Source organism: Corvus hawaiiensis, chromosome 9 (genome assembly GCF_020740725.1).
Source record: "Corvus hawaiiensis isolate bCorHaw1 chromosome 9, bCorHaw1.pri.cur, whole genome shotgun sequence".
Taxonomy (NCBI): domain Eukaryota; kingdom Metazoa; phylum Chordata; class Aves; order Passeriformes; family Corvidae; genus Corvus; species Corvus hawaiiensis.
This window is the reverse complement of record NC_063221.1, coordinates 11,005,715-11,024,257: the sequence shown is the minus strand read 5'-3', so window position 1 is coordinate 11,024,257 and position 18,543 is coordinate 11,005,715. Positions and strand designations below refer to the sequence as shown.

The window sequence follows — 18,543 nt, the reverse complement described above, 5'->3', positions numbered from 1 at the left end:
AAAACAGTTGATTTTAATAAAGTTGCTCTGACAGATCATAAATGCCAGTGAAAAGAAATACAGAAAATTAATTCTGTTTAATTATTAATCTACTGATGGTACAAAGCTAGTGCAATGTACCTGGAAGTGTCCTTGAAATGCCTCTGGCCTTTGTAAGCAAGAAGGTGGTCAGAATTTATTTTTGCAGAAGATGAACAACCCCTGCATCTCCAGAGAATCCTTTGAATCTCCCAGATCTAGAAAATCTGCCTGCTATGATGTTTAAACCACATTTTTGTTTCTGTAGCATGCAGACAACTCCAATCTGAGTTGAGAAACTAAGAAGTCTTTTTGATTTCCTCTACCTTCCTCATAGAAAGGCTTCACCTCTGAAGAAGGCATGAGCTGGGCTGGTGCTTGCCAATTTGGTCATTACATTACTAAATCCATTGACAGCAATATTCAAACACTCACCAGTAAGATTGCAAGCACTGGACACTAAAACAATATTAAATCTAATTATTTTTAGCAAAGAATCATCAAAGAGCTGAAATTCAGAAAGAATTTTGGATATTAAAACAATAGCAGAAATACAAAAAGCAAGTGTACCATAAAGATAATGAGCAGAGAGACCAAGCCAGGATCTATTTGCAATCAAACTGGTTTCTCCTCCAGCAACTACATTGTGAAGCATCTAGATGGAATCTGTGGTCAAGAAACAGCTAACAGTTCAAAAACTCAGCATCACATACTGTCAGCCATTCCCAGCATTATTATGAGTGAAATCTCCTGTCTCTGTATGACAAGAACTCATGGGGATTTTGGATTTGAGCTTGTTTTTGAGCTAAAAGCTTTGAAGCACTTTTTGTTCTGAAATGTGGCATCACAATGAATTTTGCAACAGATCATTTCCCTAATGATCACATTTCCTGTAGAGAGACTTTACATCTTCCTCTATGAATACACCAACACTGCAACACATTCTGCAACAGCTTCCACCTCCAGTGGAAAGGCTCTTATAGTCCCATAGATTGAAAGAGGACTCAAAGAAATGTGTTACTGACTTAAGTCCTGGGTCAGGTCTCTGCATCACCAGCACAGCTGAGCTGTTTTGATTTGGGGGTTGGATTTATTTTACAAGGTAGATGGTAACTTCTATAACAATCTGCCTGACTAAGACCTATCATCACTCTGATCATGTTAATTCTCATTTGCATTTGCCTCCTGCAGTGCCACAATAATTCCAGATCACAAAATAAATGCAGCTCCTAAACATACTGAGCCCTGCTACAAAATTACTGGGACATTATTGTTGTTTCTCTGCTCTTGATTTACTCTTGCTCATGTTCATTAAAAAACACGACACTCTGACCTGATCCAAGCATCCAAGCGACCCTTTTACTTGTGCTCAATTTGATACCTCTGATTGGAATTAGGTAGAAATTTTCTGTGGAAAAATTTCTGACAGGAATTCTCTCCCAGGAAGAAGGATTAATGCCATCAAGTCCTCCTGCAGTAGTCTTTGCTAAATATCGTATTGAGTTCTTGTGTCCACCCTTTGCTTGGATGACAAGTACTTTATGAAGAAGGTTAGCCCAGGATTTCTGCAACCGTCTGATGTGATTTCCAGGCCTCCTACCATGCTGCTGATTGACCAACAGTGTTCATTAAATTAATGGTTCATTTCATACAATAAGCAGTGTTAGACTCTTGGTTTGGGTTGTTCAATATGGCTTTTTGCTTCAGTTTGCTACAAAGTATGTGACTTCCTTTATGAAATTACAGTCACAACCAATCAACTTCAATGTTTGGATTAAAAAATGCTCCTTGTTTAGTCTTAATTTCTGATCTTTTTTTTTTTGCTTCTTACTCACCAAAAGGTTAAGTATTTCTTTTTGTTTAGCAGCTTTCCAAGTGACCTTTCAGAAGTCAGCTATCTGAATGTTTCCATTTAACACAGAAATAATAACTTTTGTTTGCTGAAGTGTTCTGATCTCTGTGGAACAGTAAGATATTTATGAAGGTGCACTGAAGTCCATTTATGAAGTAGACATATTTTATATCAGCTCTATGAGGTGACAATTTGATATGATGAACAGGTGTCCCAAGGCTCTTTTCTTTTGCATTTCCTTTGATAAATAATGTTTAGCAGCACTTACTAAAACAAATTTTGGTCTGGTTTCTGCAAACTTTTCCCTCTAATGAAACAAATATTTTGCAAGGTAATACTGTCATTTAAAAAATGGTTTATAGGTCTTTTAAGGAAATCACATTTCTTTGTCTCACCTAAAATATGAAAGTGACCGTCACTAACATTATTTTTCACTCAAACCCACTGATATGTGTGTGAAATAATCAAGGTTTGGTACATTCCTGAAAGCAGGAGTCTATTCTAAATCCTTTAGAAGAATCTTGTGTTTCTACTTGCATACTAAACCCCCACACTGTAAAAACTGGCAGCCCGTTCATGGTTTGTGAATCCTGAATGATGTCTATGGGGTGGCCAAGAGATCAAGCCTTGTGTGTCTGGTCTGATAATGATGTAGTTTAGTTTCACTATAAGAAATCCCATTGAATTTGACCAAGTTTAAACTAGTGAATAACTCTGCTTTCCCAATAGAACAGATTTAAGTAAGTAAAACAGTAAGACCTTATTAACATTGATTTTAAAGTCAAGCTATTTTGTCTTGGCAAAACTCTCACATAGTTTGAAAGCTTCTCCAGGTAAGAATCTTCTGAAGAGACACTACAATAATTTCTCCGAGCAGAATTCCTCCCCCACACCTGTAAGAATTGCCTATACTCTTTCTTAGACTGGAAGAATGGCAGTATTCTGCCTACACTTCCTGGAAACTGTGCCTAGGTCTGTGTGTCTGCTTTTATCAAAATATCCATCAAAGGTCAGGTAATTTTCCATACTCATCTAGAGATGAAGATGCTACCTATCTTGATGAATCAGTTCAAGAGTGTTAGTGCTTTCCCCTCAAAATGGATCAGATATAATCACTAAGAAAATGAAGTGCATTATTTCCATGACTGTTTCCAAGCATGCTCAGAATTACAATCGTAGCAGATTGGGCAGCTTGTTCCACTGTGTCCCCCCAGTCAGCTCTTCCCTGGCTTTGGAGTTGCTGGCAGGAGACAAGAGGCTGAGCAGCAAATCAGTCAGTAAGGGCTAACTAGACTTCTGCACTAGTTCTGGCAGCTATAAGAAAGTATGAGCATGGGACACTGAGCACTAGTTCTAGAAAAGAAAAAAGACAAAAAAGAGTAGAGAAAAGAGGTGGGGGGAATGCTATCACTGAAGAAATACTGGAGATAAGCCAGCAGGTTTTCATCCTCTTTAGACCTGTGATTGTGCCTGCAGTACTAATTTACTCCTTTAATGAGAAAGAAACCCCATGATTTATTGGGAAGGAAAACCATGCCATTTGTTTTAGCATCAGGACTGCAGTTGCCCCTACAAGTTATCAATAAGTCAGCACATTCATTTTAAGCCATTACAAAGGTCACAATTTCCAAAACAGATAAGGGATTTAGGACCCTAAGTGATCCTCAAAATGTTCACTAAAAAAAAAAAAATAATCTGTCATACTCCTCAGCAAAGAATACAAAGACACTTGACTGAAATCAGTTTGTGCTGCAGGGATCCTAACATGACTCAAAGAAACTAAAATATTTTCTTTTACTATTAAATTCTTATCTTGGCATTACGGCAGTAACACAAAATTTACTTGACATCTTAGAAAGACCTGAAATAGTCAGCAAATCAGTTTTCTTTCTTCAAACTTTTCTTATACTTGGGCAAAAATATTAAATATTTCTATACAATATTTTGCAATATGTTTCCTACCAACATCCACTGTCCAAAAAAATAAAATAAAAATAAAGCCTACAGCTCAAAACAGAGACAGTGCAGTGATTTTTCAGAAGATGTTTTTCCTACTTCCATCTCAATTCTATGCTCCATTAAATGGGAATTATACTGCCCAAACTGAAACTTAAAACATTCTGAAAACTGTAATTCCACATTTCCTGTAGAAATACAGATCTAGTGAAGATTGTTAAAAATATTCTTAATATTCATGTGATTTACCTTTAATGTGGCAACTACTTTAAGATATTTCAGTCCTTTGTGCAAGAATCAGGAAGGTCTCATAAAGGAACATTTTAAGTCTTTTGCAAGGGCTTTGCAAATAAATAACATCAACAAATGCAATGTGCATTTTGACAGTAATATTGAAAATACAAAAATAGTGATAACACCAACATGATACAAGTCATTTTCATGGTCATAAAGACAACAGAAACAATTGTCATCCTCAGAAGTAAGTAGGAAAGACAGTTACCAATGGGATGCCCTTGGTCAAGAGGTACAGGGGATGTGGTAGCTTTGGCACTAAGCTTCTGCAAAGAGATGAACTGGCAGAAGAACTTCAGCACAGAATTACAGCCCGGAAAGTCACAGCATGTACCATGTACAATGACTTTTTATAATAAAATCACACATACACAAGTTGTTCCAAAAGTCATTGTCCAGGGAGCAAAGGCAATTATTCAAGAGCTGGCAAATACCATTTGCACTGCCACTGCAAAGCCCTAGTTCTTTTCCTTTCCTAACACAGACAAATATTCACAGAGATGTTTCATTCTTTGATTGCAGACTTCTGGTTTGGTCCAGCATAGAACACAGCTCCAGAGCATGTGGTGAGGATACCTTTCACCTGCAGAGCTCATTCTGTGCATGAGCCATGGAATTAGGGAGGCAGAGAACCATGAGAAAACAGAGATCTCACAGCTAGGTAGTAAAATGGAGGTTTAGGTAACAGGATTACATTCCAGTACTCACCACAGAATTCTTGTATGATGTTACAAAATCTACTCATACTAAATTTTACATGCAGCAATCATTAATAATTGGTCTGCATTTAACAGGTTCTTAATTATACCAATCTGATTCACAGAGGTGGTAACCTTTCAAAACTGCAGATTAACTGAAGCAAGAGGTGCTTTAAAGAGTAGGGTGCTTGTCGTAGATTAATCTTTCCAATTAATAGACTGATCTTCTCTTTGGGCCATTTTGTCATCACAAATATGAGACTCTGTATGTGCATAGCACTTAGCCTAGAGAAGATAAGCAGCAGCATCAAAAAGCTCAAAAAGAAACTAACATTTCTAGCTGTAGAAAGTTTTCAATAGCAATTCTGTAAATATGGCCTGAACTGTACACTGAGCAACATAGGTGTAACACATTGAATGGATTTTCATTCTCTTCACAGAAAAGAGAATCAAGTAGAGGAAGAACCTCTTTCTGAAGTTCTGAAGAACTTCTTTCAGTGAAGATGCTGATTGCATCCACCACCACTGCAAAGATCTGGTATCAGCCATACATCAGACTTACCACTCTATCAGTATCTGCAGTGCTCTTCAAAGACTACCTTAGAGATTTAAAGTGATTTTTAAAAAGTGTTTGGTGTTACTGTACCTGCTTCCTCCCCCCTATGGTTACTCATTATCTCAAGGAAAGGCTGCCAGGACAGGCAGAGCTCAGATTTTACAGAAAGATGATATTAATAAACAGTTATTATACACACATTACAAAATACAGTTCCATTCAAGGCTCTGCTTAAAGCTGTATCTTAGGACCAGCTACTGCATTTGCAAACAGCCATTCCAAACCCTTAGCATTTCACAACAAAACCTTTTCACTCAAACTTGCAGCCATCTAGAACCCAAAAGTCCTTATGACCCTGAAATCCAGCACAGCAAATTAAAAACCATCAATTCCACAAAAACCAACAAAACAAAACCAAAACCCCTCAACCCTCTGAAATGTTCAGTAAATATTTAAAAAAATATTCTGTACTGTATTATGGATCCAGATCACACTTGAATTATTGCAGGCAATCTCCAGAGCTTTTATCTACAGAGTTCACCATGTGATATTCAGGAAATGTGATTTTTTCTTTTCAGTCTAAATAAATCAGATAGGTCAATTACATGTCAAAATTAATTTATTATTGTTATTACTATTTATGGCCACTGAGATATGAGAATGTTGAGGGCAACCTAAAATTTTTTTGCACTGCACTGAACAGAATGTGGTCCCTCTCTTCCAAATCCAGATGCTGTTCATGTTAACTCATCTCCTGCAGGCAGAGGAACAGCTACAAGAACTGAGAATCAGGAGGGTGGGATTACATGCTCTCCCATACAAGAGAGTAAATGTGTGTGGATGTTTGTAACACATCATCTACACATTGTGTTATTTGTTTACTGTATTTCACTCACTGGTGGGAGAATCCAATATGTTAATGAAAGGATTAAACAACTGGAGAAAATAATAATTGCAAATAAATATAGTGCCTTTGGATGTGACCTGATTTTTATTGTTTCCATATACCAAGAGAGGAGCTTTGGAGCACGGTAAGTTTTTACCCACAGTAGTTTTATCATTAGGAGTTACCTTCCAGGATTACTTGCACTAGTTGTTGACATGTATAGAAGTTGTAAGAGTACAATGTGATGATACCTGCAATACTTGGACTCCTGTAGGAGAGTTTAATTTGAATCCCGGGAATAATTTATTGCACGTTGCTTTGAATAAGGAGTTGTATGTCCCTTTCTCAGAAAAGGAAATAAATAGCACACAGGATTATGCAATTTCTCTGGCTGGCCACATATGCTGCTATCACTTTTTCCATTGTCAGTGTTTCTCTCACCTCTAGAGCATTTCCTTTTAAGAAATATCCACACTGTCCAAAATCAGATCAGAAATCCTTTGAGGACAAGACCATACTTCATCCTACATTTGTCCAGCACCTGGCCCAGCAAGAATGATTGACCACAACTACAGCAAATAACCCTTCTACAAACACAGAAGTAAGACGGTCACATCCAAACAGAGGAGCAGCTCCTTCCTGACTTTTCAGGTATTTAGTATTCACAACTTCAGGAAAAGTTTCAGAAAATATTAACTTGCAGCTGCACACTACAGTTTTTCACATTGTCTCAGTGACCAACACATGAAAGTCCTCTGAAAATCTGACCATTTTCTTTTCATTTCTATGTAAAAACAGTTCCCAAATGTTTTGGAGCTTACAGTCAAAGCCAGGGATATCTCCTCCAAACAGCTTTCTCAGGGCAGCTAACAGGAAATCAGATCTTGGAGTTTGAAGACCCCCAGTAGGTTTAAAGGGGGGAAAAAAAAAAAAGAACCAAAACAGAAAAAAATCCCAAACCAACAAAACCAGAAAGGAAAAATAAATTCTGTAAGATACTTGAAAGCTTTTTCAAACTTTCCACTGACATCACCACTGAGGTGAGACTCAGGTGAGCAGCAATTCTATTGTGAAGAGAAACAGAGAGCATCAGCTGCAGAGAGAGCAGCTAAAAACGGCATTTCTGGCATGCATTTTGTTATGAAAATGTCTTCCTTGCTTGGTGAGGAGTGTGGTTTTTAGAAGCTGTGCAAGCAGTCCTTCCCTTGCCATTTAAGGCATCCTCCTGCAATGACAACACGCTTGTTGACATCCACATTGTAAATGGTTTTCTTTCCAATGTTAACACAAAATCTTTAACCAGCTACTGCACCAAAATTTTTTCTATTTATTCAGGACAGTGCACAACTGCATCTTAGCAGGCCATTGAGCCCAGCATTAATTGCACCAGGAAGACAAACACAGCTGTTGCTTTTTTATTAACTTTTGGAATAATTGATCCATATATCTTGCAATTTTTGTGTGACCTTTTCTCCTGAACTGTTCTATGATTTCTAATTAATTTAATGCATTCTGTGTTGATTCAAAAGGCATCTGTAGGTGAGTTCCATAACCGTATACCTCTATAAATAATGTTTTACTACATATTAAAACTTAACTACTTTATCACTTCAAAATCCTCATGGCCAAACCAACCAGTCTGCAGAAAAGTATAAAATGCTAAATTCGGCAGGCCAAGCAACACTGGATTTTATGAAAGTTTCATGTCTGAGTGTTATAAAACCTTGATCCATTACTGTTACTGTCAAGGTTAAATAACTCTCTATATATTTCACATTCATTTCCTTGAGCTGCCTCCCTCATATTCAGCACCATTCCACTGTAAACCTATTCTAAACTGTAGATAGGAAGCTGTCACTGGCTTAAGCTGTTATTATTCCTACATTTTTTTTCTAAGAGCAAGAGTATTGGATGTCTCTCAGAAACATTTATTTCTAAGTCATTTTATTACCAAAGACAGCAAAATCAGAAATGCTACATATTTCTTTCTGCTCTTTCACATCTTTCCCCCAAATCTTTCTTACCTCAGACTAATACACCAGACTGCAGGTGTGTGGAGGATGTAGAAAGATCTTTCACTTTTGTTGAGGCAGCACAGTTGAGCACAGAAGCATTAATGAAGCTGCAAATGAAGTCAAGCTTTTTTTCTGTACTTGTTAGGCAGTCTGAAGTATCCCAAATGTTACCCTTCTACTCACACATACTGCACAGGCATGAACAGTCACACACTGTATTTTGGGAGGAGGTCCCTTGGTATACACGACCTAGGGCAATAATTTCTTACTGCCATCAGGGACCAAATTAAAAAAAAAAAAAAAATCACATAATTTTAAAAATATATGTTTCATCATTTAAATTTTTCCAAGAAAGTGTGATATGAATTAAGAAATCCTCCAGATACTCTATCCAAAACTCACTAAAACTGGAAGATTTCTTTAAGGTGTATACACACATGATTTTGCATTCATTTTAGGCATCAAAAGTCTATCTTAAGAGGTTAATCAAACTGCTGCAGTAGCAGCACTGGTCATCTTTCCTTTGATTATGTGAGCATAAGATTTTAAATCATATGCTGACAAAGTCGGCTTGGCCTGCACTTCTCTAGAGCAGGTGCTCAGGTTTATAACTACTACCACTGAGACTCCAAAAACGTCTCATTTACTAGACAGGCTTCCTATTGTATTTACCCTTAAATGTGGAGGATAACATGAAACCTTTGCAGCTGTGATCTGTTTAGCACACTTCAGCTCATCCACAGACACAGGAAGTAAAAGGCTGGTGGTCCTGTTCTAGTGTCTCAAGAACTTATTTATCAGCTTCAGTTATTTCACCCACATTTCACCCAATAATGGGTAAAATAGAGACTACAGTTGATGTGACCGTGTTTTACAGAATTTCAGATTTGCTGAAGTTAAGCACAGTATGGGTCGTTCTTACTCAGCACAAAAGTATCAGCTCCCCATTGACAACACCTGTGCTTTGGGACTGAGAAAAAGGTAGAAATTTATGAACAAGTCATTTGCTCCATACTTTTGCTTTCTTTGCTCACACTACCCAAGATACTTTAATGTACAGCCAGTTTCACCACATTAATTGCTGGTAGTTTACATGTTGCGAGACACAGGCATACCTGTAAATATTTAAGGAATTAGGACTCTACATTTTTCCAAAAGGTAAGTGTTACTATCTTCAGTTTGACAGATGATGAAACTGAGGTCTGGAGAAATGAAAGCAACACTTCACACCAGAAGTTTCTAAGACAACCTAGACTGCAGCTGACTTCTGTCTCTTAGATCTTATTCTAGAAGCCTGACTCGGCTTTGCCATTTATCTTACCCTATTTTTCACCTACATAGTCTTAACTGACAAGCCTCTGGAAACAGTTCAGGGCTTAATACTATGTTGGATATTCAATTCAAAGTTTTCAATATATATGATTACCTGGAAAGGCATCACTAGCCCTATATTTTTGTAACATCTCAGCTAAGGTTCTGTATTATATATTTTTCTGAGTATAAAAATCTTTCAACTCATATAGGACATATATGCTTCATTTAATGAACTACTATTTCCTTACATATTTTACAAAAAGCTTCATTGTATGGCTTCATTTCTCTATTAGACAGCTATTTTTATTATTTCTCTTACTGTTAGGAAAAGAATCTGTTTCAAAAGGCAATTAAAAATATTCCTCCATGGAGCCCACATTTTTGAAACAACAAAAAAGTCATTCATGCACTACAAAAGGTACCTCTAGAGCTCTTTGCGAGGCAGTGGGATTATGAATGAAGAACAGACAGATTGTAAGAGAAGTCTTTGAAACTAGAGAATAGAAACCTAAGCAAGCAGGCCAGCCGAGAAGGCACTGACACAGAGGGAATAACTGCAAGAACAGTACTGCAAAGTAGTGGTATAAAAGAAAAGAAGTGGATCCTGTTAGCTATACAACACTATGGATAATATAAGCTAGCACTGAAGTGCTCACAGCTAGTTTCTAAAATCCTGGCATTGAAGGCCCCAAACTGCTTTACTTGAAAGGGAAAAAAAGCCTCGAAATAGATAAAATGCTGTAACAGTTACTGAAACACCAGTGAAAAAGATCTGTTTGCAAGTGTATGGCTAGCCTGGAAATATATCAGGACATGAAGGCTGAAAGAACAGTCAAGTTGCAGGGAAATAAACAACTTTCGTAACTATCTGTTATTTTAATCTTGATATTTACAGGAGGAAGCCAGAGTTTTGCCACTCTTTAAAACTTTTCACCTTTTTTTTTTTTTTCCACAGAAGTGCTTCAGGGCTTAAACTGAGCTTTGAAGAGAGTCAACTACTTCCTCCAAAATATACTGGATGTACTTCGTAAGTCTGTCTGAAAGAAAAAATTGCTTGATTTCTAGTTACATATGATTTAAGATAAATCAGTGTGACGATGGGTATCTCGGGATGATGCAGAAAGCAGCAGAGGTCGGGGACAATCGCTGTCTCACAGGCAGCACTGGCAGTGACAGTGCCAGCAGCCAGCTCAGTGAGCCCATCTGTTCTGAGCAGGCACAAACACCCAGCCCAGCCCTGCCTAAGCCACTGCACTCCTGTAACACGGGTGCTCTGCTGGGCGTTCAGAGGATCTCACAGCCCAGAGCTGAACTCTTGCTAGCAAGCCTTGACCAGCACTTCACACCTTCTTGCAGCACTTCTCATTCCTCTGCTGTCTTGGGTTCCACCCCCGTGCTGCGCTCTCCCTGCTTTAGCTCTCACCCTGGGACTGGCAGCAGAGGAGGAACAGCCTCCCAAAGAAGGGGGAATGACTCAGGGCAAGTCTGCCCTGCACAGGGCGGTGCAGAGACACTTGGGCTAACCACACCAGGTAGTTGACTATGTACAAAAAGTCAAGCCATGATGCAGAGAGGTCACTGTGGGGTTAATTTCTCCTGCCTTTCTAGTGGACCAGATTTATGCTTATGAATATTAACTCTTCAAGTAGATTGAGAATTTAAACAGAGGACAGAACACTTCCATGACTTGGTGTTCTTCCCTAACTCTCAGCATGATACACTAAATACCACAATGCAGCTGCACAGCAAAGAAAACAGAATATGTACAATATACCTGCATCTTCAGTGTGGAGACTGCTGCTTGTTTAATGCATACACAGGCTACCAGACCAACAAGCAGTTTTGCAGATAGGTCATGGGAGTCAGAAAAACAGAGCTTGATTCCTGACACTCGACAGACACATTTTGGAAAGTCACTTCATCCTGTTTCCTCCCCCCATTTCTTCTGCCTTATTTAATTATATCTGCAGTGTTTCTAACACATTTGCTGTTGATTTGTTCTTCAGAACCTAAATATATAAATATAAATTCACCAAATTAAAACTAAAGGAAGTAGTTCCAAATACCAAGCCACCAAGAGCTGGACTTTCTTTAGAACTGGTCTCTGCATGGCAGTATTTTTGGCTTTAGGTCTACACTGGTAAAATACTCTTAGTATATCAACATACTGATGTGAGTGAATAAAAATGACTAGAACATGTCTTTTCCGTACTATGTAAGGAAGACCCATTAGTCCAGAACCAATGTCTCTTGTACTGTATGCATCAACAGACATACTGATAGCACATCAACCATCCAGCCATCTGCTTGTTACGTTTGCACAGGTTTAGGTGAATGAGTAAAGAAAATCATATATTTAGTCCAAATCAGTATCTAATTTCAGTCCAGAATCCAAGCACTTCAGCCAGAGTGCTGCTGAGCTCCAACCAACTTGTATCTGGGTTGTAGCTTAGGTATGACACCATAATGAAACTAAACTGCTTCCAGTTTAGCAGTTGCTTGTGTCTGGCCAGCCCAGGGAGCGAGCAGAACTGCAGGCCACCTGTGTGCACACCAACTCCCTGCCTCAGTTCATTGGGAATAAAGTACTGGGGTGGTGCACAATGTGTAAAGCAGGCAATTTGTTGTAAATGATTAAGAGGTCCCTGAGTGCAGGACTCTAGGGTATGCATTTCAGAAATCCTCAAATGCACCGCTATAACAAAAAGGAACAGTCCTAAACAGAACCTGCACTGGGGCATCCATAAGAGGACAACATCAGTGGTGATGCTCTAAAGCGTTTGCTTTCTTCTACGTTAATATACATTCTCCTGCCAGAGCAATTCCCCTTGTACTTTATCCTACTCATGAAACGAACCAATATTACTAAGTTCCACTACTTAAAAAATTAGGTTGGCCAGACTCTTTCCAAGGCGATAGACTGATCTGTGAAAAAGATTCTCACAGAAAATTGGAGCCATAGGATGAGCTATGCTGATCTCTCTGCAAAGAAAATGTAACACTTCCAACTGGAAACTTGCACAGCTGTTGGGCATGGAGACTGCACGGCCAGATTTCATGCATGTGCTGCTTTTGGCTGGGGTAGAGTTAATTTTCTTCACATTATCTATCATGGGGCTATCTTTGGATTTGTGATGAATCCAAATAATAATCCTGGGATGTTTTCATTACTGCTGTGCAGTGCTTACACAGTCAAGGCTTTTCCTACTTCTCATAACACCCCACTGAGTGAGGAGGTTGTGGGTGCACAACAAGTTGGGAGAGGACACAGTTGGGACAGGTGACCCACCTGCCTAAAGGGATATTCCATATGGCATCGTGCTCAGTATATGGAGCTGAAGGAAGGAGGAAGTGGGGACATTCAGAGTGATGGCATTTTTGTTCCCAAGTCACAATTACAAGTGATAGAGACCTGCTTTCCTGGGGATGTCTGAACACCTGCCTGCCCAGGGGAAGCAGTGAATTAATTCCTTGTTTTTCTTTACCTACAAAACGTTTTTTATCTCAGCCCCTGATTTTTCTCACTTTTACCCTTCCAGTTGTCTCCCCAGTCCCACCAGGAGGCAGTGAGCATGCAGCTGTGTGGGGCTGTTACCAGCTGGGGTTAAACCACAGCAGCCCTCTTTGGCACCCAATGTAGGGCTCAAAGGGTTTCAGATAACAACAGATCTGATTGGAATGTGTTAGATGGAATTTACAGCCTTTGTGGCTCTTTGGCTGCTTTGGGCAGACTCCTGTGCTTGCCCTGGGCTTGATGCTTTACAGTTCATTAGTGTAGTGCTCATCAGTGGCTGCTTTTTGCTTTCCCTACTGTTGTGCTGCTGATCCCCTCACTCTGCAATGCCTGGGAACATTTTGAGGACAGCCATGAGGATGCACAGGGACTGGAACATGGCCAGGGAATCACTGCTGTTTCTGTGCTGCTGTACTGGACACACTGGAACTCCAGTGTGAACTGAAGTCAAAGGGACTGCAACCTGTGGAGGAGTCCACGTAGGAGCAGGATATCCTGAAGTTTATTTAGCCATTAATAAGTCCATGGCAGAGCAGGTACATCTTGAAGTGGCTGTGGCTGTGTCAGTGCCACAGCAGGTGCACTCCTGAAGGTGTCATGGCCCAAGGACAGGTGGGTGCTGCAGCAGGCACACCTTGAAGCACCTGTGGCTGTTCATGAAGCTATGCTGGAGCACGTGAAATCATGTGGCCATGGATAAACCCACAGCAGAGCAGGAACACCCTGCAGGGACTGCAGCCAGGGGCGAGGCCGTGTTGGGCAGGTTTGCTCTCTGCGGGGATGGTGGCTGTGGGTGAGGCCCTGCTGGAGTGGATCTGTTTCTGAGGGCACTGAGGCCCATGGACAGGGCCGTGCTGGAACAGCTGCCCCTCAGAGCAACCGTGGCACAACTATGGCTGTGCATAAATCCATGCAGCAGCTGGTGTGTCCCTGAAGAGACTGGCTCATAGACAAGGCTCTGCTTGGAGCAGGTACAACCCTAAGGGCCTGCTGCCTATGGATAAATCCAAGCTGGAATAAGGGCAAGGGGATGAGTTCATTGCACTGTTAAACCCGATAGGAAGTGGGTAAGAGATTGTAATAGAAATACCTTTAAATTGTTGTAACCCATGATTTGAGTTGCATATTATAGGAAATACTATAACAAGAACCACCCAAACCAATGGAGGAGAAGCCTTACAGGAAGCAGAGCAAGCACAGCAGGAACGCCAACAGAGCTGGCTTTGGTGCACAACAACCACGAAACAAACCACCTCTCCTGTCCTGAGTATGACAACATGGAGCCCACAGTCCTGGACTAAATGGACTCCGTGCGCAGGTGGTGGACATTTTATGCACACTTTGCAGTGGTTGATAGGCTAAGGGAATAATATCTGTGTATTATACCAAAGGATGGGAAGTCAGGTAGTGATTAATGTTGTATTGGACAGCATGGGACATAAACGGTATGGGATACAGAAGAAATCCGTGTATTATCAACCCGGTTTTCAGCACAAACCCGAAACAGAGTCCCATGCTAGCTGTGTCCAAAATTAACACTATCCCACACAAAACCAGCAGTGTGCCTGCTGAAGCTTGATACTTTTAAGTTGGAAAGAAACCATTCACACCCAAAACTAGCAAGCAATTATTTAGTTTCCTGAAATAAAGGAAGTGGCTCAGAAGTGGGTGAAAGCTTTTGAAAGCTGTCAGATTGCTAATACTTTTGTGAAGGAAGGGGGAACTTGAAATAATGATCTAATGGAAACAGTGCTTGTTCTGCTAGCATTTCTTTTTCCTAAAGTGAAGCAAAGGTGTTTCTCTGACTTTTTTGGCTTGGGTTAGGGGTTTTTGGGGGAGGGCTTTGGGGCATTGTTCAGGTTTTTGGGGTGTTTGGTTACCACTACATGTCTCTTTTCCTTATCAGAAAAATTAGCTGGATTCATGCTTTTTATTTGAAGGATTTAAAGAGTTGAAAAGGCCTTTGTGCAGGCTCTAAGTTCTTCTATTTTGTTTGGTTTAATGTAGTTTGATGCTCCTAAAAGTGGCGTGATGATTACCGGAAATAAGTGGTGTTCTATAGGATGTCTGAGCTTGTGGAGGAAGTCAGACAACCTTAAAATTTCTTCTGCTAAGTTTTCAAAATCACTAGATACAACAGTATCCAATATGATATATTGGAAAATAATTTTAGTAATAACAATAGAAGTCCCAGTGCCCACCCAACACTTACAATCAAGTGCCTGAAAACTGATTGCCATAGAACCAAGAACACCCTTTCGAAGTGCTGCTCCTCCATTAACAAACCCCTCCCTGGGAGACTGCCCAGTCTCCCTTGGCCACAAGGCAGAGCAATCTGCACAGCAAATATGGAGTATAATGGTTCTGTCACCCTGACAGGAGAAGCAATCTCTGTGCCAAACATGGTCTATGAAGTTGTGTACTTGATACTACAGCATGAGATTTAATTGCTTTAAGTGTAGTAGAGAGGAGTGAAAATATCATTTCCTTAAGGCTCTTCAGTTTAGTAAATGTAAAGAGGAACTGGCTCAAGTTAGTCTACTGTGTGTGAACAGGGAAAAATAACTATTACTTGAAATAAAATGCTATTACCCATTTATCCGTCTTCCAGCCCTCTCTGTCAGCTAACATGTTGACTGACTGTGGAGGTGGCTGAGAGAGCAGACAGTAGCCTGCCTTTTCTGAAGAAAAGGTAGCAGTGGGAAGTCTCAGAAGGACTTATAAAATGGAAAGTAGGACAGCAGATAAAAAAAAAGGACAGGAAAAGCAAGAGATTTTGTTCTTTTCCTCTACAGTGCAGCATTCACTTGTTTTCTTATAATATCCAGCAGCTATCAACCAGATTTATGCAGTGCTGTCTCTGTTCAGGGACTTTGAGGGACAAGAGAACTAATGTTCAGGCTTCAAATGCTCTTCTTAGCTGGTTATCAACTAAAGGCAGATCATTTTGTTGCTTACATCAGTATAAACCTGGAGTTACTATAGTGACAGGAGGGTAGAAGCATGAATAAATTCAATGTAAATGAAAAGAGATTTCAGCCCTGAATATAACTCGCTGCCATTTCAGAAAAAATATTTCAAGCCACTTTTTAGGGTCAACGTTACTCTAGAGAAAAGCTTTTGTGTCTGCCGTCAACTATCCCAAATTACATTACTAGCTAAACTGATGGAAGATACATATGCATAAAATGTTGCATTTTCTTCTGATGAAAATATTTTCCTGCACATGGATACTTTTTTGTATTTTTATTAAGTATTACCTCGAGATTAATTGCTTTTCTTGCTACTCTCTTTATCTGTCACATCTAACATGTTTTGCAAGTTTGTCCTCTTGGGTTCTTTCTCTCATAGAAGTAAAAAAAGTCAAGCAACAAATTCACCTGCAGTGAGGTAATTAAATGTTCCAAAGACTATTTAAGGGGCAATTTTTACAAAATAAATAAATAACGTCTATTTTACAAAATAAGTAATTTACCAATTGTAGAGATTAGTTTGCAACTTCTAGAATTTTTTACTGATCCTCCTGCAGTAAAAAAATCAAAACTTGAGGAACTGTAAGCAGATTCTGTGATCAGGGAGTGGCTAACATTGATGGGAAGATTTTTTCTTGAAGGATTTAAACACAGAAAACAAAATATTGCATCATGAGATGAAGCTGAACATAAAAACTACATTGAACAGGTTCACATAAGAGACCTAAATGTATTCTTTTTCAAATACAACTACAAATGTGTGGGGTTTTTTAAACGGTTTGTGTAACTCTCACATAGGACCACGCAGAAGACATTTTAGCCTAGTACATGATGTGTCAGTCTTCCTGACCTAGGTTCTTACACCATTGCATACAATTGTATTCTAATTTCTGAACCAAGAATATATTTCTCCACTTTACAAAGCTTTTCATTGGTTTTACATCTACAGAGGATATTGAGGGATCAAAATGAGAGAAAAAAATATCAGTTGTGACCTACCTTTGAGAAAAGCATCCTGTCCCAGAAATGCAACACCAAATGCTAAGAGTTTAAGCCACAAAAACATGGTTATTTCTGGAAATTAGGCGTATCCTTATGAAACAGCATGTGTCTCTCTCTGGAAAGCAAAATAAATGTTATCTGTCTGCCAAAGAATTTCTTCACCAAACTTGAACCCAAAAGGAGACTAACTAGGCACATACATTGCACTGTCTGCTTATCTGTGAAGGAGCTGCTTCCTCTGTAACCCTAACTAACCACTCGCAAACTCGCAATGCACTTCAGTGATGTCAGAGACAATTACTTCTTCAAAAAAACTTCTTTCAGTTTTCAGGAAGTCAAAGGGGTTTTTCTTAAGTTCCTGCAGTAATACTTAGCTTCCTTAATTCAACTAAAATAGATTATTTTCAGCTATTTCTTTCTTTGTACTTAGGAGCTACACAAGATTTCACTTTTCATAGGACTGGATTTAGCCAAGTCATTTTTTCTCTTCATATGCACTTTTCTACTGCACACATTCACTGATTCCCTTACATGTTATGCATGTTTCTTGAGATTTCTGTTGAGAGGAAGAGAAACCCTAACCACGAGTCATGAAAACACTTGTTCTGACAACAAGGCCTTCATAAAAAGATGCATCCTCAGGTGAAGTAACTGATGATTAAATGAAAACCCTTTCAACATGGAGTTGAACTTGTTCTCTAGGAGTCCCTTCTAATCCTAAATATTTTGTGATTCTGTGGGATATATTTCTGAATCTTTCTACAAGGATGTCTTTCTGGGTATGACAGCAATACACAACAAATGGATAGAGGCAGTCTAATTCTGTTTTCTATAATGTTTAGAATTAGAGAACTCAATACCATTCTTAACCATGATTTTGCCGGAGGATTGTTGCCACTTTCATGGACTTGATGCAAGGTACACAAAAGACATCTTCCCTCACTGCATGCACTGAGGAAGTTCTCAACAGCTTGGTAACAAATGCCCCTTATATAGTAGACTAAAAGGGGAAGAAATGTTGGGATTTCTTCTCTTATTTAAGATTTCTGAGGTTCTAAAAGAACCAGCAGAACCCTGTCATAAGACAGGTAAAGAAGGGAAGAGAATACTTTTGTGCTGCCTATTCATAAGTCCTTCAGAAACCTAAGTATCACACAGGAAAAAGTTGCACAAATTCACATATTAATTCACAAATTACCTGTGTGAATCAAACTCCTCATAAGATTAAACACATCTTCTACAATTTTGAGTCAAGTCCTACAGGCCAAAATCTTAGATTCCATTAAGCAGTATGTCTCTATACAAAGTGGCTGTAATAATAATTATATTGTAAATATGTTCAGAACAAAAGTAATACAATGACATTGCTCTGACATTCCAGAGACTCCAATTTTGATATAAAATAACTTCATCATCCTGGAGTTGTCACAAATTAAATTCAGACTATAGTTATACGTTGCTTGCAG

At 39.2% G+C, this 18,543-nt stretch overlaps 1 protein-coding gene across 4 annotated transcripts in view; it reads right to left on the bottom strand.

The window, feature by feature from the left end:
- PTPRC (protein tyrosine phosphatase receptor type C) overlaps nt 1-17,375 on the bottom strand; it is a 61,387-nt gene extending 44,012 nt beyond the window's left edge. For 2 of the 4 annotated variants that reach the window (XM_048313180.1, XM_048313181.1), the window contains exons 1-2: nt 17,278-17,374; nt 17,075-17,192 (exon numbers count right to left, since the gene is read on the bottom strand). In XM_048313180.1, coding sequence (XP_048169137.1) covers nt 17,075-17,141 — 67 coding nt within the window. In that variant the 5' untranslated portion in view covers nt 17,142-17,192; nt 17,278-17,374. The other 2 variants (XM_048313178.1, XM_048313179.1) reach the window with 2 other exon arrangements.
- Between the last annotated feature and the right edge of the window lie 1,168 nt (nt 17,376-18,543).